Raw genomic sequence first — 25,092 nt, forward strand, 5'->3', positions numbered from 1 at the left:
GTTTTCCACCACATATGGGGTATCGGCGTGCTCAGGAGAAATTGCACAACAAATTTTGTGGTCCATTTTCTCTCGTTACCCTTGTGAAAATAAAAAAATTGGGTCGGAAGTAAACATTTTTTGAAAAAAAGTAAAATGTTCATTTTTTCATTCCACGTTGCTTCAGTTCCTGTGAAGAACATGAAGTGTTAATAAACTTCTTTAATGTGGTTTTGAGTACCTTGAGGGGTGCAGTTTTTAGAATGTTGTCACTTTTGGGTATTTTCTGTCATGTAGATCCCTCAAAGTCACTTCAAATGTGATGTGGTCCCTAAAAAAATGGTTCTGTAAATTTTTGTTGGAAAAATGAGAAATGGCTAGTCAACTTTTAACCCTTATAACTTCCTAACAAAAAAAAAATTTGGTTCCAAAATTGTTCTGAAGTAGACATGTGGGAAATGTTATTTTTTAACTATTTTGTGTGACATATCTCTCTGATTTAAGGGCATGAAAATTCAAAGTTTGAAAATTTTCTACATTTTGGCCAAATTTTAATTTTTTTCACAAGTAAACACAAGTATTATCGAAGAAATTTTACCCCTATCATGAAGTACAATATGTCCCGAAAAAATAATCTCAGAATCAGTGGGATCCGTTGAAGCGTTCCAGAGTTATTACCTCATAAATTGACACTGGTCAGAATTGTAAAAATTGGCCTGGTCATTAAGAACATAATTGGCTCCGTCCTTAAGGGGTTAAGTTAGAAAAGTAGAATGCCAAGTGAGACCTATTACTTCAACTAGCTCTTTGACTTCGTAAATGTGGGCCAAAGTATACATTATAGAGCTGCTAGAGTTCTTGAGCCAGATGTGTCTGTGTTTGCAGACGGAGAGTGTGATAAATGCGGATTCTGCACACCTCACTAATCAGTCCCGCTGATATGTTTACATGAAGAAGCACAGATGAAAGCGCACACTTCTACAATAAGCCTAGATATTGGATGGCTTTCAAAACAGTATGTTGATGCCAATGAAACATAAACCACAAATTCTTCCCAAAGTAGACATTGACATGATGCCACTTGTTAGTCATGGCTGACAAATTTTCTCCACTGTCTTAAGTGCAAGTGCTGATAGTTTTTCCCTAATATTTCCTATATGATTCCGGATATTTGTCCATACATACCAATTCATGTAAAGAACCCCTGAGAAATTAAAGACTTTTTCTCACAGAAGTACATAAGCATAATTATGATTAAAATTGTTCTATCAGAGCAAGAGCCTAAAAACTAGTTATATTAAAGGCAACGGATAGGATGCAATTTTTAATCCTTCCGAAAAAAAATTTGGCCCGATTCATCACTTGCAGTTTATTTGTCTTGGGGTATTCATTGATGTTTTTTGCACCAAATTCTTCAAAATGGCACCTGAGGTTCATGAATTCCGAGCAAAATCAAAAAATATTTTTTATTTTTGTCTTTAACTTTTTTTTGTGTCCTTTTTGGCTTAAACAGTCACATGTTTCTCTAAAATGTTGTAAAATTTTGCATAAAAAATCCCAGCATGTAAAATCACTCCAGTGGGGAATAGAGTACATTTGCACAATATGTTTTTACTTTTAAAAAAGTCACAATTGATGAATCAGCCGAAAACATCTGGAAAGTCCAAACCTCAGTGCACAATAGCAAACATTAAAAAAAAAAGTTGAACACGTATAAAATACACTTTAAAAATACCTACATTAAAAGAAAAATAAGGGGCAAATTAAAACAGGCAAAAAAATACTTAAAACTACACAAACAAGGTGCAAATGCAATAATAAATGGGGCCCTTTGTGTATCTTTATGGTAATTTTCAAGTTTGTATTTGAAGCAACATTTTAATATGCACTCATATTATTATTATTAGAGACCTTCACCTCGATCTCGAGCCATGGTGATTTGATGGATGAACGCTCTGTAGGAAGATCAATCTTGTACAAGCCTAGATAGGTCACCAGGGTCTTCTCCGCCATTATCTTGAAGTCATCAGATTGCTGGTCTTCCTCTTCACCTTGTACCTTCTATTCTTCTGACCATGATGTCCTTCTCCAGTGATTGCTCTCTTGCACTCATAACTTAACCAATATAATAAATGTCACCATTATTATTGCAAACTGATCTACTTTAAATTTTAAAATAACTTGTCTTTCAAGGTGTCTTGCAATATCTTTGATCAAGACATTAGCAGCAGATCCTTGACTTCCTGTAAATTGTGAGATGGAACTTCCATGGCTCAACAATTGGGCCAATTCCATAATTGGTTGATTGGATTGAGATCTGTAAATTTGAACTTTTTTGTCATGTTTCTCAAACCATTTCTGAACAATTTTTACAGTGTGTAAAGCCATATTATCCTGATGAAAGCGGTCACAGTCATTAAAACACTCAATTTCCATAAAACAGTGTTTAAAGGGGTAGTCCGGGCTTTTTGATTTTGATCCTTAAGATAAATTATCATCATCAGGTTGGTGAGAGTCCGACAGTGGAATGGGAGGTGAGCTGCAGTTCTCAGCAACAGCCACAACACAGTGAATGGAGTCATGCTGTTCGGCCCTGTTCACTGGTTACATATGGTCGACGACGGAGCAGAATGTGAGGAGGCCCCAATGGTTTCCAACGGAACATTGTCCAGAAAATCACGCTGTCGTCTTTCTAGAATAGACCCTCTTCCATTGTTCTGTGGTCCAGTTCTGATGATGTGCCCATTATATGTGTAAGCTTGGGTACTCTGACCTCTTTGGAGCTTATGCATCCCCATACACAGCACGCTGCAATGTACTATGTGTTTTATCTCCATTCTCTCATTGACACCATTACATATTTCAGAAATTTGTGTTATAGAAGCTATTATGTGAAATCGGACAAGACGGGCTAGCCTTTGTATGCATTCTGACTTATAATTTAGCTCAGGATTAAGTCACTTAGATCCTTACACTTCCTGAGTTGCTGCAATTTCTGCAATAAATCTGCCCCAATAACATACTTTAAAGGGGGTTCCAGGCTTAAGATTTTGAGGACTTAGGATAGTTCACCCATCAGATCAGTGGGGGTCTGACACCTGGCAACTCAACGGATCAGCTGTTACTAGCTGTGGTGACACCCCCGGGTGTAAATAGCGAATTAAGCTAGAGCAGCTCCATATACTGCATAGTGGCCATTCTCAGGTACTGCAGTTTAACTCAAATTAAAGTATGGTAAATAAGAGCTAAGCTGCAGCAGCCAATGCAATGTAATATTTGTATGTAGCTGAATATTGGGGCCCCAGAGTGCCCTCTGCACCCAAGTCCCAACTCCTGATTCAATCTCAAAATGCAATCTATAACATTGATTCATATCTTCCATCAGTATGGCTTTATTGCGAAAGCTTATCGGTGTGGAGGGAAATTCAGATGATTTTGAAACCACAATGGAATTTAGTTTATATTTTTGCTAGGAAATTAATCAACTCATGGGAAGGAAAAAATATCACAACATTCAATGACTGTTGTCTGGGTGCTTCACTAGTGTTTGTTTAGTGGGTGATTAACAAAACATAGAGAAAGAATGTTGGGGCACTCCTGTCTATAGAAGGCACTGGGAAAAAAAGAAGTACAATCTTCTGCAGTTTGTATCATTATAATGATGATTCCTACAAAAAAAAATGGAGTAATGTATCCTTATAATGAAAAAATGTAAAACATATCACTTTATTAAATAGCAAAAAATATGTATAACAATACAAGTAAAAAGATTGGGATAAAGGAAGCGAGGGTCAAATAGAAATGGTCACAAATGAAGACATTGTATAGAGGGGCAGCAACAGATTGCAAAAATCAAATCAAAAATTGCAGTCAAGTAATGGTAATAGTATGCAAAATAATACCATAACAGTGCAAGAATACGTGTAAGTGCAGTATTATAAAGACTTGTGTATAGATAACAGTTTCAAAACATGTTTATAATAAAAACCAAATGTAGCAGTCAGGAATAAAGGTACTAGTACTGACTAGATCATTAATAAGCTGCACAGAATATGTTCAATTTAACAAGTGCTTACCCATGCTCAATATGAACCAATGTGACCCACAGCCTCCAACACTCATTTCGCGTGGGCTTCCTCTGGGGGTCATCATTTTAATGAATGTAGAGGTAACAGATGCATATAAGTCCTGGAGCTTGTGATGACTCAGAGGCCTCCTCACCAAAAAAAGGATGAGTTGAAAACAACACTGATAATGTTAGGATAATTACCCAGTATTTTAGTAAAGCCACCCAGACCAGTACATCAAATCTTCACATACATCTTATATGCTGTCCAGTAATGGCACTTGACGGATGAGGAATGATACTAGAGATTTTATATTTGGACTCATAAGTTTCCTGTTACACCTGTTAACATTGTTAAAAGAGTCTCTCAACATAAAGTCTCATTCAGCATATTATACAGTTAGGTCCAGAAATATTTGGATACTGATCGAATCTTCGTGATATCCTGCGAAACATTTAGAAATTGCAACCATTTTTCTACAAAGCATCTTCATTTCAGGGGCTCAAAAGTAATTGGACAAATTACCATAAAGAAAATATCAATTCTTAATAAAGTCTGGAAGCCAGGGGCATCACCAAACACTGGGTTCGCTCCTTTATGATGCGTTGCCGGCCTTTACTGCAGCTGACTTTAATTGTTGCTTGTTTATGGGTATTTCTGCCTTAAGTTATGTCTTAAGCGTGTGAAAGTCATGCTCAATGGGGTTGAGACCTAATGATTGACTTGACCAAAGCAGAATATTCCACTTCTTTAAAAACTCCTGGGTTGCTTTTGCAGTATGTTTTGGGTCATTGTCCATCTGTACTGTGAAGCACCGTTTTGGTTGAAACTGAGCAGAAAGTATAGCCCTGTACACTTCAGAATTCATCCAGCTGCTTCTGTCTTCAGTCACATCATCAATAAACACTAATGACCCAGTGCCATTGTAAGCCATGCATTGCCATGCCATCACACTGCCTCCACCATGTTTTACAGAGGATGTGGTGTGCTTTGGATCATGAAACATTCCAAGCCTTATCCATACTTTCTTCTTCCCATCATTCTGGTACAGGTTGATCTTATTTTAATTTGTCCAAAGAATGCTTTACCAGAACTGGGTGGCTTCTTAAGATGTTTTTTGGCAAAGAGTAATCTGGCCTTTCTATTTATAAGGCTGATTAATGGTTTGCACCTTGTGGTGAACCCTCTGTATTTGCTCTCATGAAGTCTTCTCATGATAGATTTAGATACTGAAACATCTACTCCCTGGAGAGTATTCTTGACTTGGGTGGATGTTATAAAGGGCTTTTTCTTCACCATGGAAAGGATTGTGCAATCATCCACCGCTGTTGTCTTCTGTGGACGTCCAAGCCTTTTGAGCTCCCAAGCTCACCAGTTCGCTCTTTTTTTTTTTGCAGAAAGTACCAAACAGTTGATTTGGTCACTCTTAACATTTCTGCTATCTCTCTGATGGATTTCTTCTTTTTTTTAGCCTAATGATTATCTATTTCTCCTCCACTGAGAACTCCTTTGACCGCATGTTGTGGGTTCACAGCAACAGCTTCCAAATGCAAATGTCAAATGGCATATGGATAGAATACAGATGAAAATTGGTCTTTTTTTCTAGATGAAAAACTAACAATTTTTCATACGCTCATCCGAATCCAGCATTAACTTGACATCAAGATGTCCTGCTACTGTAGCCATCTGCAATCAGCTGCTCTATTAGAGACCCAGCAGCAAGTGTTCCTGTAAAGTTGAGAAGCTCTAATACACGTTAAATGGTGGAAATCGGTGGTTTCGGATGACTTATTACAATTCATAATGAAGTACTATACAATTTTCCTTGTAAACAATTAATTGTCTGTGTAAGGTACGAGCATGCCGCATCTTTCAAAGCTAGAGACAGCCTTTGCAGTTCTTTTCCACTCTAGTTTATTAATACTAAATGAGAGCCTCTAGTCTAGCAACTCAGAATTCCATAATAGGGTATATTAAAATTGTTTTTCTGTATTAAAATCCCTTAGATTTTAGAAATCAAAGGTTAATGCATGTATTTAAAAACAACAAAATAGAGAATTACTAGTGTGTATGTATTTGTTTAAAAAAAAGAGCAATACTAATGTGATATATCTCTGTTTATTAGCAAAATGTATATACAAAACAATACACATACTTTTAATATACAATGCTTGCAGATCGGCTATGTACATAGTAAGTCCAATACACATAAGCTTTACAAAGAGGATTCTTTTGGTTTTGTGGTATTCTGTGCAAAGTGAAACAGAAAAAATGTTTACTAAGATGGAACCACACAAAAAGAATAGACAGCTGGAGCGACACAACTGTACTGACACCACACTATAAGTTGTCTTTTCAGTTAAGCAAATACTGTTCTTAATATGTATATTATATTTTAACTTAAAGATCTTCTCAAAACCACCAGGTTGTATCTCAGGATGATTTAGTGGCAGTAGCCATTGTGTCACTCTAAAACTTTCTGAAGAACTACTAAAGTTGTTTTGCCTTTAGTGAATTCATACAGTCAACTAAATGGATACCTAGATTGTCTACTGTAGAATTTTCCCATCTCAATACAGGTCATTGATCTGCATAGTATCAAACTAAGTTGTCAAGGCCTAATTCCATAAATAATGTCAACGTACAAAGAGTGTCCACATTCATTGCCTCTCACTATATCAGTACTCCGCATTCTCAAATCGGTAAGGCTGCCCAGAGAAGCCATTGCCCATACATGTGCCATACCGATATAAGTCCAGGTTGTCCACCCTCTCAGGCTTTGTTGGGATTTGTTCTTGGCAGCCCAGAGAAGATTTGATAACGGTGAAATCATCTTGAGCTTTCATGTCACTAAAGACACCTTCTGATATGCTGTCTTGCATGTGTGAATAGTTTTGCAGAGTTTTGACATCGCATAGATTGTCAGCATATTTAACCACAGGAGGTTTATAGGCTTGGTATGAAACCTTGGTGGTGGTTGTAATAACGGTTTGTAAAGCTGGAGATGGTGACCTTGCATATCTGCATGGGTATTCAGCATTGTAATAAGAGTGACCAGTATTTGGCTGAATTTGGGAATAGTCATTTCTGTCCACATATCCATTCTTGGAAAATATTTGCTTCCATCCATTGTGCTTACCAGGGCCATCATAACTCCTCTCATGAGCATTCAGCATGCCCAGGTTAGGTTGGGGCCCATTGAACTGAACTCGATCACTATCTGGCAAACTTCCCACTGCTTCTTTATACAGTGGTGGGTATGAATTGGGGGTCATGTAGCCAGGGACATGGAAATCATAACCACATGGAGTTCTGGGCACATATATTCTGTTAGGGCATTTTGAAAATGGGGCCACAGAATCACCCTGATATCCCACTGGATCATAGTTGCTTTTGTAGGGATCTGAATTCTGAAAAGATGTATAGTGTTGAGGTGGAAGGGGAAAGTTTCCATCTGCAACTAGACTGAGCCGATCTGATCCCTCCAAGCAAGAGATGGGATGAGGAAAATGTCCACCACTATCATTGTATCTTCCCATCTGAAAAGAAGCAAAAGAAAAGGACACATTTTAAAAAAGTATTACAGATATGAACTATATGGATATAAAACGTTTTAGAAGAATTCACAGAGGATACCTGAAAAAATTAACTTCTTACTTATCCCTCACAGCATTTAAAGAGAATTTGTCAGCAGGTTATTGCAATTTAATCTGAGAGCAGCATGATGTAGGGCCAGAGAGCCTGATTCCAGGGATGTGTCACTTACTTGGCGGTGTACTGTTGTTTCAATACAATCAGTATTTTATCAGCAGGAGGTTATCGCTGCCGGACTAGGTCTCAAGTGCAGACCAGTCAGGCTAATCTGTGTAACTCCGCCCCCACCACTGATTGGCAGCTTGCTGGCAATGCACAGTGTACACAGGAAGCTGCCAATCAGAGGTGTGGGCGGGGTTATACACAACTCAGCATTGTGACCACTACTACATCTACAACAGAGAAAACAGGGAATCTATCAAAACTGCACCAAGCAGCCCAGTAAGTGATATATCACTTGTATCAGGCTATCTTCCACTACATCATTCTGCTCTTAGATTACATAGCAAAAACCTGCTGACAAATTCCCTTTAAGTCATCATTAATCCTTCCGATTGATGTGCCTAGACTATACTTCGCCTCATTAGCACTGATTATTATGAATGATGTTCCCTACATCATCCATGCAGAACAGTCTCCAGCTATTGCTATTGAGCTGAAACCAGACACATGTGAATAATCAGATAATCCTACTGTCCAGAAAAGAGCATTGAGAAATGTGCAAGCACCAAGCTTCAGCTCAGTGCAACAGTGCAAAATAGGTATGGAAGTGATACGGAACTTCATGGATGTCATAGGGGACTTCATTCACATCAGCCATTGGGTTCTGAGGCTGACAGAACTCGTGATGATCAAACCATGCTGCGCTGATTTGTATTTTACTAGCTCTCAGAGTTGCCAACTTGACGTTTTATTTTTTTTTTAGATCGCTTCACAAAAAATAACGTCCAGGCAATATTTTTCTGGACACATTGGTAAACCATAATAAATCATTATGATTATAAGTGATACATGTCCACAACTCCTAATCGTGACATTAGCTGCATTCACTGTAAACTATAAAATGATGATAATTATAAAATAAATCAAAATAATCGGTATGAGTTTCTTCAGCTGCAAAAAAAATCACGGGTGATTTTTTATATGGACCGAGTAAAAAAGTGACCCTCTTTACGGACTGTCCTGGAATTTCTGGATGGTTGGCAACCCTGTCACCTATGCCTAGCTGTGTAAAATCGTTCGATGATGTCATAATCAACTGATGATGTCACAATCGTTCGATGATGTCATAATCAACTGATGATGTCATAATCGTGTTTAAAAACTTCTTTATTGAGCGAGCAACCCACCGGCAGCTGGTTACATGATGGAAACCTGGTGGCAGGTTCCCTTTAAAGGATATGGAGAAAAACATTTCTCCATTTTTTTTCTTATATTATTTCACTTTGAAAGTCTACAGTAAATGTTACACAGTCTATAATGATGCAACAAAATAGGTAAAAGTCTATTACACCTGAGCCTATATATTTTATGGTGATCTATGCATTCATTATCAACTCTAATATTAATCACAATAAGGATTGAATAATGAGCATGGGTAATGAGGCATCAGTCAGCTGCCATATAGGTTGCTCCATGAAGCGAGACCTAAGTGCACTACAGAGCGGCTCCTGGGAGCTATTTCCTCACCTCAGATTCCAGAAGCTTCTTTTTCTGTGACAGGTGAGAAGAGGACATTTGTCTTTTTACTGCACTTCGTCTAGCTTCTGTCTCCGATTTACTTTCTGGTCTTGGATGGTCATGAACTCCCTTTGCCTGAAAATAAATCTTTAATTGTTATTATAGAACAAATTGACTTCAGATTACCAGTTTCACTAGAAAATATGGATGATATGTACATCTGGCTTGACTCAGGTTGTTTCAGTAGAATAGATTATTCTGCATTTTTTATTCAGCCATAAGGAAGACTGGGAGAAGGAATTACCCAAGAAAATGTTAGCAATCCCACATTTCCCTCCCCTGATGCATCTATCTCTCTATATGAAATGTCAATACATTTGTTGATTTTTCTGATCAGAATATAAAAGTTGTGTGTACATTGCATGCTTAAATATTACCTGAAAGAAGATGGCTTTTCCATCTAGTCGCCAGAAATTAGTAACTGGATAACCACTGTGGCCTCTACAAGGGATCAGTTCTAGGGCAGAGCTACAGTTACTGCAGAGCTTTTCTGCAAAGAAAGTACAATAGAACCATATTATTATTGTGTTTTACATACATTTAGGTCTAAAAGTTATCCATAAATCACACAGGCGTCTTGTACACAACAGCACCGACATAGAGATACATAATACCTGGATAATTCAATTGCATCAGTTATTTACTTTCTATACTTTTGATACTGGTAATCAGGAAAATAATGCAGCTGTAAGGGCCTGTGCACACCTCTGTATTTTTGCTATCCATTACTAAAGGACCAATTTTATTCAATGGGGCAGTGCAGATGAACAATTTTTTTTTTTCACTGACCGAATCTGTGTGTGAAAAAATTGCAGCATGTTCTAGTTTCTTCTGTATATTTGATGAGACTCACCCATTCAAGTCTATGGGTGCGTAAAAAAAAATCAGATGCCACAGTACAGCATCCTATTTTTATGGATACATTGCAACTCTGTAATATAGGAAATGGTAAATGATTAATAGCTGCTTTAAAAAAAAAAAAAATGATTGTATATGAATGGCACAGGAATGACAAGTGAGAAAAAAATCTGACCATTTTTTTATAGGATTGTGGGAGCCTTCCCCAATAGATAACCTTGGCAATTACATTATAGAAGCAGAAACAAGAGAGGTAAAAATCAGACAAACGATATAATTAAGTGCATCATTGGTACAAGAATTCGGGTAGATATCTATTTATATTTTATCCTGAAATTAAAATACAAGAACACTGTACCAACCATGAGAGATATGCCCTAAAATATAATGTGCATGTAAAAGTGTTGTTTTTTCACTGTATCTTTATTGCATAGGCATAGTCCACTATATAAAATTGTAAGTTTATATCTCTTTTTTTTTTATTGTTCATTGCTATCATGAAGAATACTGGGTGATAGTAAATTAGTGTTATATTCACATCTTAATACATATGCCCCATAATATATAGCATAACAGGTTTATCTATACCTATAGAGGAGTGGCAAACTACATCCAAATGTTTATTATTAATGCTATAAAAATGGGATAAATGTATATATGCTGCAAATATGAGATTTTTTTTGCAGTTGCTTGGGCTTATTGAATAGCCTAAATTTGGAACATGAAACTTCTACATTATTGCCATTCCAGTCTACAGGTTTTGCTATTCACTTGCTATGGAAAATGTATATTTATTTTCAGCAACCTCTAACTCTGATATTTCTCTTAGTTATGAATAAAGACAACAAAGCATTATATTCTGTGTACTTATGTCCTTGTCACCAGCTGAAATCACAGACCAGACACTAAAATCCGATCTATGTTCAGTAACTGATAATAAACTATACAGGTGCAATCGTGTAAAAGTGCAGTTTGCATTCATATGGAGCAGCACTACCCATCCCATCTGCTGTGTACTAATGACAATAGGGAGTCATTACATAACTGGAAAATGCCACTAGGATGAACCCAGTGAACACATGGGTGCAATCATAGTGATAAAAGACAATTCATATATTTCACTCACTTTGTTGCTTCTGTCTTGCTTTGTCACAGATTGCTGGTCTGAGCTGCAGTTTCCCCCCATCCTGCAATGTGCATCCCCTGCTGCAGACCACTACACCCAGACAGGACTTCTTCAGGATCTGACAGTTGTGGTTATTGGTGTTCCTCATGGCCCAGCCACTGAGGTGGCGCTGGGCATTTTTGTCCTCTCCATTGTATATAAATCTAACATAGCCATCTGTCCATTCCTGGAAGTTGTCAAACTGCTTTATATCCTGAAATATCAGATGGGATAATTCATAGTAATAGTACAATATATAATAATCACTTTAATTAGTCAGTATTAATTTGTCACCACCCTCCTTGCCTGGCATGTTATACAAAGCAATTATTAATCAGAAACAGCAGCATATAAATATTAGAAATATTTTATATTCTTGTCTTTATAGAAGTGATGGCTTATTAAATATAAATAATATTAATAAGACAGAATTATTAAATGATATTCATATTGTATTCTACTGTAAAGTATAAGTCTTCCCGCTGTGCGTTACAAATGTATGGAGGTATATGATTATTAGATAAAATGAGAAACTTAGTGGAAAGAACAGACTATTATGATGCTGAAAATTAGATATTATTCTATATATTCCTTACTAATACTGGCTGGGATGTTACAGCTTTGTGTTCCGATCCAAAGCATATATAATAACCTGTATTGCACTGATTCGGAAGCTGCAGACTATCATTCCACTTGGTCTAGCCGGCGATTAAATATCACTAGAGGACTGGACCGGCTTCTCTCCTGAGAAGAAATGTACTGCTAAATAACTTCTTTCCTTTAGCTTCTAACTAAAGTGAGAAAGAAAATATAAATGAACGAAATCTGCATATACCGAGCACATTAATGATAAAGGTCTGCAGATCTTTTGATCCTCATTTATCCTGTACAATTTCTATTCCTTGCAGCATTTCTGATCACAAAGTTTTGGACGAAGGAATAATCTACAACGTTTAATAATCATAATAATCGAAGTCGTCCATAACTGACTATCTTCCTCTATGAGCTGTATGGAGATATTTGCTTTGGGAAAAGATTTGTTTGGCAATAGATTAGCGCTTACAATTGAGAATGAACAGTCCAGTAACTGCGATGACATGTTCCCCATTGATGGCTCAGACTGGGATGTTTGCTGATGCTTTACTGAGTACACACTGGATTATATTCAGCAAATATCGCACAAGTGCTCCCTGTCTATACAGAGCTGGTATCAGAAAGGAGCAAGAATAACAGAATAACCTTATCAGAAGTGCTCTGCAACATCATCTATGCATCCATCTATCCATCTATCTATCTATCTATCTATCTATCTATCTATCTATCTATCTATCTATCTATCTATCTAATCTAGATAGATAGATAGATAGATAGATAGATAGATAGATATGAACATATGTATATATAGAGAGAGATTTATAGATAAGGAGAATAGTAGAACAGGGACAATAATCTAATTATAATAGAAATAATAAAAAGAGGCAGAACACCAAAAAATACAAAAGAAAAAAGTGGACTTTAAATTAGCCCAAGTAGCAATGTTTCCGATCACAAAACCTTTCACAAATTGTTTTCTACCCAAAGGATAAGAGTATACAAAAAAAATTGTTGGTGCTTTTATGCTAGTACAGATATTACTATAGTAATAGCTATATAGTAAGAAGATTGTCATGAAAATATATTTCTTTATTTGCTGTCCATACAGCATCTCATTGATTTTTAACCTATTTTTCATCGAAATTCTTCCCTCTAATTCAACCAAAACGAAGGTTGTTTAGGAAATCTCCAGGCAGCAAAAACCAGAATAACAGCCACGCAGCCACTTGTGCAGAAGAGAACGTCTTGCCCTTGACTATGAGATCTAGAACTATTAGTTATTTACACTTTTGCTTGAAATCCCTAATATGTATTATTAATATGTATTATTCTTGAATAATATTTCAATGTGCGATCTCATTGTTAGAACTTTACAAAAAATAATACACTTTGCAAGGAGAAGTTCTAAAACGAATTATTGCAAATACATTGAGGAGATTCCATTATATATAACACCCCACACATGATTACAGCAAGCGACCTCATCATTGTTAGAACCCAACCACTGCTACTAATAATGCATTATATGGATAAGGTGCTTGACTGGGAGGAAAACTATTATATATACTTTGCAGAGACCCCTTTTATGTAACAGACCTACATAAGATTACATCATGCGACCTTATTTTTAGAACCCAACTACTACTAATAATAATGTAGTATGTAGATGTTGGAAGGTGCACATGCCCTGAAAAAATTAAATTCTATGGACAACAGTCCATATCTACTGCATGTATTCTAATTGCCGTAGGCTCTGCAGAGACTCAGTCTAATAGCACTACAATTACTGTGTCCTACTTGTAACCTTTACTAATTGTTTTAGTCTTCAGCAATTAATATGTCATGGTTATTTACTGAAATCCTGCAGATTACTAGACAGATAGATAGATAGATAGATAGATAGATAGATAGATAGATAGATAGATAGATAGATAAAACGAGGGAGCACACCAAAAAAAAATAAAATAAATTATAATTACGTTTTAATAGCCCACTATAGCAACATTTCGGTTCTTAGCGTGAACTTTCCCAAGTCTAGGTAGGATAGAAAGGTGGTAGATACTATAGATAAAAAATAAATAGATGATAGATAGATAGATAGATAGATAGATAGATAGATGATAGAGTAGATGATAGATAATTTCTACATTGCATGACTTGCTCTACAGCTATCAATATTACATTTCTACAAATACACAGAACCCATTGTCATTGCTAATTAAATTATCTTCTGTAAAGATGTGAGCAGATTATAAGAGGCTTTTGTTATCGTGGTTGTTGTGTTTGCAGGCTGTGAAGCAGCATATATCCCAGGTCTCCATGCATGCAGTGTGAAAGTATCTGTCAGGCTCTAGTTGGTATAAAAGGGACTGTTTGTAGACGCAGAGTCTTTGAACTTATCCAAGCCCAGGTTCCCAGCCCGGAGAAGGGCTTTGCTATCCAGATTTACTACAGGAGGAAGCACTCACCTGTGGGAGCTTGGGGTCATTGATGTCCCAGGTGAGCTTCATCCCATAAGAGCAGATACAGTCTGATTCATCATACATGTCCCCAGACATTTTGGACATTGTCATTACAGTGAGTGTTAATTCTCCTATGAAGAGGAGAGAGAATAAAACAATTAACCACAAGGTATCAATTCCAATTACCTGCTAATTAGTTACATTTCTTCTAACAATGATCTATAGTGAGATAGTCTGCTTGGAGTCACATACGTTAAAGAGGTCCATCAGAGATAAGGAAATGCAGACAGTGACAGGTGTAAAGTAACAGAGATGAAGTGTGACTTACCTATGTGTTGTCTGGATGAGTGATGAGCTCAGAGTCCTCTGGCTACAGAGTCAGGTACAGGTAGACTGCTTCAGTGTCCTATGCCCACCCCTCCTCCTGCCTTATGTAGATGAGAGAGGCAGTACTGTCTCCTCACTAGCAGTAGTGATCCATGCTGCTGACCCCTCCTTCCACAGACAAGATAGCAGGAAGCATGTAGATTATAGGGACCCCATCATTCAGAGCAGGAACATGCAGGTGACAAGTGTAATGCAGGCATGACAGGAGAAGTCAGGTTGTACAGAGGGGCAGCTCAATGAGTGGTCTACCAGTCATGCCACACTATAGCATGCTCTATAAAATAATCAGTACATGATGCTACTCTTACTTACCTCCTGTATTAATCGTGCATTGACTTTTCGATTCATAAAACGAATTATGAAAAAAAAAGAAAATAATGCAGTTGGATTACTTGGTTCTGAAAAAAAGTGTAATATGTGTGAGGAGTTTCCCTGGACATGGGAAAAACAAGTCTTTTTTTTAAGTAGTGGATTTTCACCAGGAAGCAGTAACAACCCTGGAGAGTAATGATGAAACTGGAAATTACATTATAATTTATAAACCCTAAGTTTCCACAACATAAGAATATTGTTCTTGTACCTATTACTAATACCAATCCCATAAAATATACTACACATACTACTACAGTAGTGGAAACTACTGTGACTATTCTTCATAGGGAATGACTCTATCACCATCTGTACTAGTGGTCATTACTACTGTATATTAATAACAAGAAATCTAAATATTGCAATAATTCTGAGAAAACAAACTTCACAGTAAAAGTAATACTGACACTGCCTGGAAAACGTATTTAAACTAATGTAACATAACAAGGAAAATGCCACAAATTGAAAATAATCGCTGGTTAGATAGGGACAAATATTTATAATAAGGTAAGATTTATGTGCTTTCTCCAAGGAATCTCGCTTTTCAGCAGGCACTGCTGCAACTTGTAGTTCCCCAACAATATGTATTTACTTGTTTAGATTTCTTCACATTTTTGCACAAAAAGCCTATATAAGCATTATATTTATTCAGTCATGTCCTCGAAAATCGAACATCTTAGTGTATAGTGAAGGCTAATTCTAAAATATGAGTGAATAATGATTTAATTATTCATTAACAAGTAAATGTGTTAGATATATATATTTGTTACTTGTATAGATTTTTAACTGCTTGTGAGATTGTTGAAGTGATTTTCTGCTATGAATATAATTAATCTCCTATTTCTTAGTGTCTATGGCTTACTAGTAGTTATTTTAGGAAACATTATTTCAATCACTCACCTACTATTGTAAAACTCTAACTCCTAACATCGCTGGGAAGCCTGTATTAGTCAGAGGATGCTGGAAGTTGTAGTCTCACATCAGATGGAGAAAGGTTGCAGACTAGTGCACTATGTACCTGTCATCATTTATGGAGGTGCAAGCAGCAGATTTCCATTGTATGTTTTCTATTATATATATCATAATATCTATTATATTCTGTTATAAGCCAGAGAGCACTGATTTCTTTGTATTGGGCATATTAACATTAGTAATTAGTGTACTTTCTGTTTAGGAAACAATTGTGTATTTTCCATTCTGCAAAGTACATATTATGTCAAGGTAACTACTGCATGTTCTATAATATTAAAGCGTAAACGTCATTTTAATTTTTAGCTCATAAATCAATAGTATGCATGAAAATAAGGAACTTTTACAATATATTTTATCAGCGAAATCAGCTTCTTTCTCTTCCTAGATTGATTTTTCATTCTCAATTGATGGATAAAATCTGTAAAATTTGTATCCAGTGAAGACAGATTTTCCCATTACTGAGATAGAAGATGACAGTTGGTGCTTTTAAAATTCTTTGGAGATGTGAAGGGGAGGAGCTAGAGAGAAACACAGACATTCTGCTGCAAGTTCTCCTAAAAGGATAGTTACATTTCTCCATAGATCCCTATGAGCACCAAGCGCCATCTCCCATCTCAGTAATGGGAAATTACTGTATTTACTGAAGACAGATTTTTCCTTGAGCTGAGAATTTTGAGAACTGAATGATTAGTCCAGATGGAGAAAAAAAAATCATATTTCTCTGATAAGATATATTATAAAATTTATTATTTTCATGTGTTCCACTAATTTATGAAAACAAAAATAAAAATGGTAGTCATAGTCACTTTTAAAGGGAATCTGTCACCCCCTGGGACTTATCATACCTCTAACATGGGCATACAGGTGATAGAAATGTAAATCTATACATACCTGTATGGCCCATAGTAGAGGTTTGCTTGCTTTGAAATTGCTTTTTATTAATTCAGTTTTGACATGCATCCCATCCGGGGGACGTTAAGAAATCCCCGCCTATTAACTTAATTTCAATATTCCTCCCCTCCCCTGCACATCACAGGGCCCTGTGACGTGCACTCTTCTTGTCCAGATCGCGCGTGCGCAAAGTGCCTATAATGCGTTTTTTTTTGCTCCCGGCACCATTTTCCCTGCAGTGCTGTAGTGCGCAGGCGCCGGGGAGTCACTGTGATTTCCGCTCCAGTGACCTCCAGCGTGCGCAACAACAAGGTTTGCTCCCCACTTTCTTCGCGGCATCCTGATAGTTAGGAACCATATGTGCAGGGGAGAGGAGGAATATTGAAATTAACTGAATAGGCGGGGATTTCTTAGCGACCCCCACATGGGAAGCATATCAAAACTGAATTAATAAAAAGCAATTCAAAGCAAGCAAACCTCTAATATGAGGCATACAGGTATGTATAGATTTACATTTGAATAACCTGTATGCCCATATTAGAGGTCTGATATCTCCCAGGGGGTGACAGATTCCCTTTAAGCCCTTGGTTCAAAAAGCATCACAGTTTGAATGTTATTTTCTCTAAAAATAATTTAGATGGTCTATCTAATTGAAATTAATTGCTGATGTGTACATGCCTAATGTGTAGAGATTTCCTCCCAGAATTCAATTGGCAGTGAATACATTTGCGCAAATCTCAAAACTGAAAAGCTTGTAATTGCTTGGAAAATACATATGGGGGGGAGAGGAGAGAGAGAACCTCACAGATCATAATACTGGAGATGGAAAACGACTCTGCTGTACAAACTGTGCTCTGCTGGGAACCGCTGATCTGTGATGGCCCAGGTACTGTACAAGGTATGATAATCCGTAAGATGTCATAGCGGCAGAACATTATGGGAAGACTCATGTGGCAACGCAAAATGAGATTAGCTCGCTTTCTGATGTTCCAGCCGTTCTTTTGCATACCTTCAAACAAATCTCATCTCAAAAAGGTTTGAATTCACGTGAAATCGTGAACTTCATAAATTCGACTCAAACTCAATCCTCCACAGATCGTTCTGCTCATCTCTACTAATGTCTATTAATTAAGGCATAAAGAAGCTGTAACTGCACCATATATAAATAGAAGGCTGAGGACTAAGTACATTGATATAGGCCACTAGCAAAGTGACTTGTAAAATTATTTTTAATTGAGAGTTTGGGGTACATTATTCCCTACAATTCACACCTCAGCTGCTGCAGAACCTGTTCTTGGAGAGAAAACAGTAGCTGACTTGAATTGATTGAAATTAAATGGAGTCCTTTATAAGGAAGTAGCTCCGCAGATGCCACATTTCATGTTTGGTAGTAGCTGTATATTACATAATATAGTTACGGGCACAGGTGAAGAAATTTCCTGCGAAAATATTTGTGACAGTAATACCACTCATCTTGGTATAATTGTCATTGTTGTCAGCTATGAACCTTTTTAGTGGGTTCTAAAGCATCTAAATCAGGGTTGCCAATTTGACGTTTTAGTTTTTTTTATGGTCAGTTTATAAAAAAACATCACGGACAATATTTTCTATGGACACATTGGAAAACCATAATAAACCATTATGAATAAAAGTGATACATGTCCACAGCTCATAATTCTGACATGAAAACATTGACTGTATTTACTGTAAACTGTAAATTGATGATAATTTCAATCAAAATAATCTGCATACGTTTGTTCAGTTTAAAAAAATCATGGATGACTTCAATTCTTCTTACACACAGGGCAAAAAAGTGCCCTATTTTACAGACTGTCCTGGAATTTCTGGATGGTTGACAACCCTGATCGGATAGTGGTGACTACTAAGATGTCGTGGAATGGGCTTCTTTTAGTATTATATCATTTCTGTACTTATAGGTGATCTGAGTAGATGGACATTTTTGCCCACACAATGGCATGTAAAAGTTTGGGCACCCCTGGCCAAAATTACTGTTATTGTGAACAGTTAAGCAAGTTGAAGATGAAATGATCTCTAAAAGGCAGAATATATATATATATATATATATATATATATATATATATATATATATATATATATATAATAATGCAGCAGCACTCCATATGGCCAAGATACGTCTTAACAATGAAAATATTGGATCTAGACTGTTTTTTTGCTCAGCAACAAGTACTTACAAAAAACAAAGGTTTTTAGCGCATAAATTGGCCAATTCATATGTGCCCATCAACCATGGCAAGGTAACCTCCCCCTGATGGGCAACTACTCTGCCTTACATGCCACTTTTGGGCTACAAGCCTACAACTAAAAGGACAAACATGTCTTCTTCTGGGCTAAACACACCTACATTTAAAGGGCAAGGGCAATATATTTAAAATAATTTTTTAATATATTTTATAGTTACAGCAGCTGGCACCAGTTCACACTAGGAGGTGCTGGTCAGGTTTATCTGGTTCATATTGTTATAAGGGGGAGTAACTGCCTCTTGCCTGATTCTGCACTCCTCCCATTAACCAGCAGGTGATGTATGAACAGTTCTACTTGCCCTTTAAAAATTGAAAAATTTAAAGGGGTGTGAATACTTTCTGTACCCACTGTATATATATATATATATATATATATATATATATATCTTTAAGTTAAGGCCTTTTAGAGATCATTTCATCTTCAACTTGCTTAAATGTTCACAATAACAGTAAAAAAATGTAAAGGGGTCTGAATACTTTCCATACCCACTGTATGTATGGAGATAAAAGGGCACAGAATTTCAGGAAAAGAACATCTTGCAAACCATTAAGCATGGGGGTGGATCAATCATGATTTGGTGGTGACAATTTCTTGAAGCTCATCAAGAGAATGCCAAGAGTGTGCAAAGCAGTCATCAAAGCAAAAGGTGGCTACTTTGAAGAACCTAGAATATAAGACATATTTTCAGTTGTTTCACACTTTTTTGTTAAGTATATAATTCCACATGTGTTAATTCATAGTTTTGATGCCTTCAGTGTGAATGTACAATTTTCATAGCCATGAAAATGCAGAAAAATCTTTAAATGAGAAGGTGTGTCCAAACTTTTGGTCTGTACTGTATATATTGCCTAAAATACAATGAACATGTGTCATCTCTAACTTTAGGCCTTTTAGAGATCATTTCATCTTAAACTTGCTTAACTGTTCAAAATAATTAAGATTTTGACAAAGGGGTGCCCAAACTTTTACATGCCACTGTACATTCAGTTAGATGCTTGCAGTTCCACAATTGATTCATATCTAAAGTTGTCACATATCTGATCTCTAAGACACTATTGTGTGATGTTGCTGTTTGAATGAGGTTAGTAAATGCTCCTGGTCCTACAACATCTACAACATGTACCAGCAATCACTTTTTAGGAAATCCAAAGATACCATTATATTAACTTAGTAATTCAGTTGGCTGTTATAAAATGTACAACAAAATTAATTTGAATCAATTTAATGATGAATAATAACCCAACAAGCCTTAGGTAGGTGCATCAGATTAATTTCTGCTTTTCTGCATAGCAGAGAACCACAAATCAGCTGAAGGTCTGAGGAACCAATAACCTCAAACAGAAATAGGACTGCTAAGTGTATATAAGGTAATATGTAGTGGTGACCTAGCATTTGTGCTTGTTAATGGCAATAGAGAACACAAAACAAATTTCTATAATTGAAAGCAATAAATGAGAAATATGGTAGTTAAGCATCCACGCTGCCCAAGGTTCAAAGGTACGATCACACATGAAGGTGAAGCATGAATGCGGATTTTAAAGTCCTGTCAACGCGTTTCAAGGTTTTCAAACCTCTTCATCAGGAACAAACCATAATGATGATGGTTCATTGTGATTTGGTCCTGATGAAGAGGTTTTGAAAAAGGGGGAATTTTCAGTCCTTGATCCTAAAATATATGTCCAAGGCAACTCCACTATACAATATCATTTCTAGAACCCCTCTTAGAATCAACATCTACATAATAGCAATACTTATAAAATTAATCTATATTCAATAGATAACAATGTACAATGTTTAAAACATGTAAAAGACATCATAGAGTCAGAAGGCCACTACTTAATACACATAAATCAAATAAACATACAATACATAATATAGTATGACAAGGGTGGTATATCATAAATAACCAAAGGTACTAGTCACAAATAAATTGCTGGCTAGATAAATCAAATCGATCAAATAGATTAATGAATTGTCTATGACTAGCTCTAATAATGACTGTGTAGAAACAGCATAATCAATTATAGCGAAAGCATGCAGAGAACCAATAATCAATGCAGAATAAACAGCATCTGAAAAACAAAGTGGCTTTCCAAACCCATGTTGAGACATTATGAGGAAACAGGGGTAGAAGCTGACATATGAGACCCTGATGTGTGTTTCTCCCTTTGGCTTTGTCTGGAGATTCATGGGTCTGTAATGTTACTTTGTTTTTCTCAAGCAGTTTTTTGTGTATTGATAATAGGTGCTATGAAGGATCTTGCTATAACTGATTGTGCTACTTGCTGTTACTATACTGGTCTATTAAACATATCTAGCCAGCAGATTATTTGTGTAGAATACCTTTGGTTAATTATGATAAACCACCATTGTTATACTATGTTATATCTTTATCTGACTTTACAAATATGTATTGAGTAGTGATCTTCCACCTCCACTAGGCCTTTTAATGGTTTTTAAACCGAGATTTGTTAAATTTCGAAGAAAGTTTAATTTCATTTTAAGTGATATCATTGTACTGATGTTAAATTTGAGGTGTGTTATAGAAATTACACAATAAGCTGCACAATTTACTAATTTAAAGCCATGTTCCCATTTGCAAAAAAACTGTTTATTTTGGTTCATTATTTCTGTAGGTATCGGCACCAAGATAATCAATAGCAATCTGCTGTTGTTATTGCGTTGTTGCTCTATTTCGTTAGGCATTTTCCCTTTTTTGAGTAGATTTTTGTGTAGTTTATTGCAATTCTTGAATTTTAAACTTAAAAATGCAACTGCATTTTTCCTTGCATTTTTTCAGGTTTCCCATCGAAGCCAAGGCTACGTTCCCATGGTGAGCTTTTGATGAGTTTTTGACACTGCAGAATTTCCGCACCATTTCTGAGCCTATTATTTAAATTAGGTTACTTGTTATTCATTGTGTTTTTATTTGCGTTTTTTTACATGCGTTATTATCTCGTTTTTGACGCTGCGGTTTTTGTCTTTTTATGGTGTTTCATGCTTTAAAGAAGCACTTCTATCAAAGTTTGCAGCCTCTTAATATACTGCAATCATCAAATTATATAGCACTGTGTACTTACAAGTAAGAGAGTAATTAATTGGGTAGAAAGGCAAAATGAGCAATTGTAAGTACACAGTGCTGTATAATATGATGATTGCAGTATATTAACAGGATAAAAACTTTAATGGAAGTGCTTCTTTAAATAAAGCTGCTTTGTTTTTGATACTTCTGGTATTTGGCTTTAACAAAACGTTATTGATATACTTACGTGCGGATTACATGTGTTTTGGTGCCTTTCTGTGATCTGCATTTTTTCCGCATCCAATACAAGTCTATGGAGAAATTTCGCATTGAAAACTCAGTGTACTTGCAAGAGAAATTTACATGTTGCAGATTTGAAACACGCACCACCAGTCAGTTTACTCTGAGTTTAAAAAAAAAGCACAGTGGGCATGATATTTCTATAAATCCTATCTTCTTTGCTGGAACTGTAAAGATGCTGCATTTTTGATGCAGCAAAAATACACAGAGTCAAAAACTCACCAAAACTCATTGTGGGCACACAGCCTAAGTGTCACGCAAGGTGTGGGAAATACTTAGTGTAACACAAAGGGAAAGGGAGCCCAGACACTAAGGAAAGGGGGAGTGGAGACCTCCTAGTCTGGACTAGTGTCACCCTGTCTCAACTACCGTCCCTATATTGGCTCTTCACCAATCGCCCCACGCGTACTTTGCCCTGACTTTCTCTGGCGTATGGCTAAGGCTAGGGAAGGAAGGAGATGAGCACTAGTCGATCTCCACTAAACTCTATAGACAAAAAGGGTAGACAAACAGAGGGAATTTCTTAGCTTTAGACGACTCCAAACAAATGCGCACACGGCCTCAAGCTCCAGAGAGGAACGAAGTACTGCTCTTACTAAAGCTTCACAAGTAGTAATGAATATCGCTGGCACCTCCCTCTCAGACACACCAGGTATTTATACATCTAGGCCAGGGAGCTAATTAGCCAGAGGGAGGTAGCCCCTGAGTCCTAGAGACAGCCAGCCTTTAAGAAGATGTCTGTAATGCCAAACGTAGAGATTTCCTGCAACCAACTGCAGGGCGACTGTCTGTCACCTCTGACACACCCATGACAGTACCCCCCCTCTACGAGTGGCCTCCGGACACTCAGGACATGGTTTCTCAGGAAAAGAGATGTGAAATGAGCGAACCAATCTGGGAGCGTTCACCTCTGACGCTGAAACCCACATCCTCTCCTCTGGACCATAGCCTTTCCAGTGCACAAAGTATTGTAGAGAACGACGTTGGACATGAGAATCTACAATCCTCAAAATCTGGTACTCCAGATTACCATCAACCATTACTGGGGGCGGTGGTAGAGGCGAGGGCTCAAGAGGTTCCACATATTTTTTAAGTATGGACCTATGGAACACGTTGTGAACTTTAAGGGCCTGAGGAAGTTCAAGACGAAACGCTGCTGAGTTAATGACGGCGGTTATTTTATAAGGACCAATAAACCTAGGTCGCAGCTTCCAAGAAGGAACTTTCAATCTTATATTCCTGGTAGACAATCACACAAAGCCATTCACATTCAGGTACAGACCTGGCAAGGGTTTTCTCTCAGCCATATGTTTATACCTGTCTCCCATGATCTTTAAATTACTCAGCACACCCTGCCATACCGAGGAGAGCGACGAAGCAAACCGTTCCTCCTCAGGAACTCCTGAAGCTCCTCCCCCACTGAAGGTACCAAACTGTGGGTGATAACCTTATGCACCGAAGAACGGTGACCTGCCAGTGGATTCTTGACAATGATTATCAATGGAAAATTATGCCAGTGGTAGGTAGGATGCCCAATCCTCCTGATTTTCAGAAACGAAACACCTGAGGTAGGTCTCCAAATTCTGATTGACACGCTCGGTCTGTCCATTTGACTGAGGGTGGAAGGCAGAGGAAAAGGACAGCTGCACCCTCAGTCGAGAACAGAATACCTTCCAGAACTTAGAAACAAACTGACACCACATCCGAGGGAACCCCGTGAAGCTTCACTATCTCATTTATGAACACCTGAGCAAGTGTCTTGGCATTTGGAAGTGCAGGCAATGCGACAAAATGAACCATTTTATTGAACCAATCTACTACCACCAAAACCACCGTTTGGCCAGCAGAAACCGGTAGGTCAGTAATAAAATCCATGGACAAGTGTGTCCATGGCCTACTAGTAATAGGTAGCGGAAGAAGAGTAGCTGACGGACCGGTATGCAAAACCTTAGAATGCGCGCAAATACTACAAGCAGCTACCTGTTCAATTATTTCCCGATGCAACCCCGGCCACCAAAAACGACGAGAGAGGAGGTCCGCGGTTGCCTTACCACGTGGATGCCCAGCAAGCACAGAGTTATTATGTTCCTTAATTACTTTTCGGCGCAGATTGTAACGGGTCCGGGTGGTGGAACCTCTGTGCCGCGGTGCAAGGAGGGACCCAGAGGGGCGTAACTAAGTATCAACCCGGACCAACCCTGGTCGGACGGCGGCAAACGACACCGTAACCAGGGAGGGACCGAGCAGAGGGACCAGGTGCTACTCTGGGGACGACCTTGTAAGAGAGCAGGTGGCTCCCACAGGTCAGACAGCAGAGACTGACCGGTATAGCGGATGGACACAACAGGTAGGCAGCAGTCTCTGGGTTAGCTGACGGGTGGTCACGGTACGTGACGGAAGAAGTCTCTT

At 37.5% G+C, this 25,092-nt stretch overlaps 1 protein-coding gene across 1 annotated transcript; it reads right to left on the reverse strand.

The window, feature by feature from the left end:
• Nucleotides 1–6,463: 6,463 nt before the first annotated feature.
• On the reverse strand, nt 6,464–14,587 carry GCM2 (glial cells missing transcription factor 2). The gene is made up of 5 exons (XM_073676683.1): nt 14,466–14,587; nt 11,365–11,617; nt 9,758–9,870; nt 9,330–9,455; nt 6,464–7,585 (listed from the first exon to the last, which is right to left on the reverse strand). The coding sequence occupies exons 1-5, from the start codon at nt 14,568–14,570 to the stop codon at nt 6,725–6,727; spliced, it is 1,458 nt and encodes a 485-aa protein (XP_073532784.1). The 5' UTR covers nt 14,571–14,587; the 3' UTR covers nt 6,464–6,724.
• Nucleotides 14,588–25,092: the final 10,505 nt, after the last annotated feature.

The sequence above is a fragment of the Phyllobates terribilis genome, unplaced genomic scaffold, assembly GCF_046119375.1.
Source record: "Phyllobates terribilis strain yellow unplaced genomic scaffold, ASM4611937v1 Scaffold_4__5_contigs__length_816908805, whole genome shotgun sequence".
Taxonomy (NCBI): Eukaryota; Metazoa; Chordata; class Amphibia; order Anura; family Dendrobatidae; genus Phyllobates; species Phyllobates terribilis.

Excerpts from the sequence above, each read along its gene's own strand:
- GCM2 (XM_073676683.1), bottom strand. The coding sequence starts at position 14,570 with ATGACAATGTCCAAAATGTCTGGGGACATGTATGATGAATCAGACTGT. Across the intron at positions 9,456-9,757 it reads GAAAAGCCATCTTCTTTCAG|GCAAAGGGAGTTCATGACCA; the intron begins GTAATATTTAAG and ends ATTTATTTTCAG. Across the intron at positions 7,586-9,329 it reads AGAAGCTTCTGGAATCTGAG|ATGGGAAGATACAATGATAG; the intron begins GTGAGGAAATAG and ends GCTTCTTTTCAG.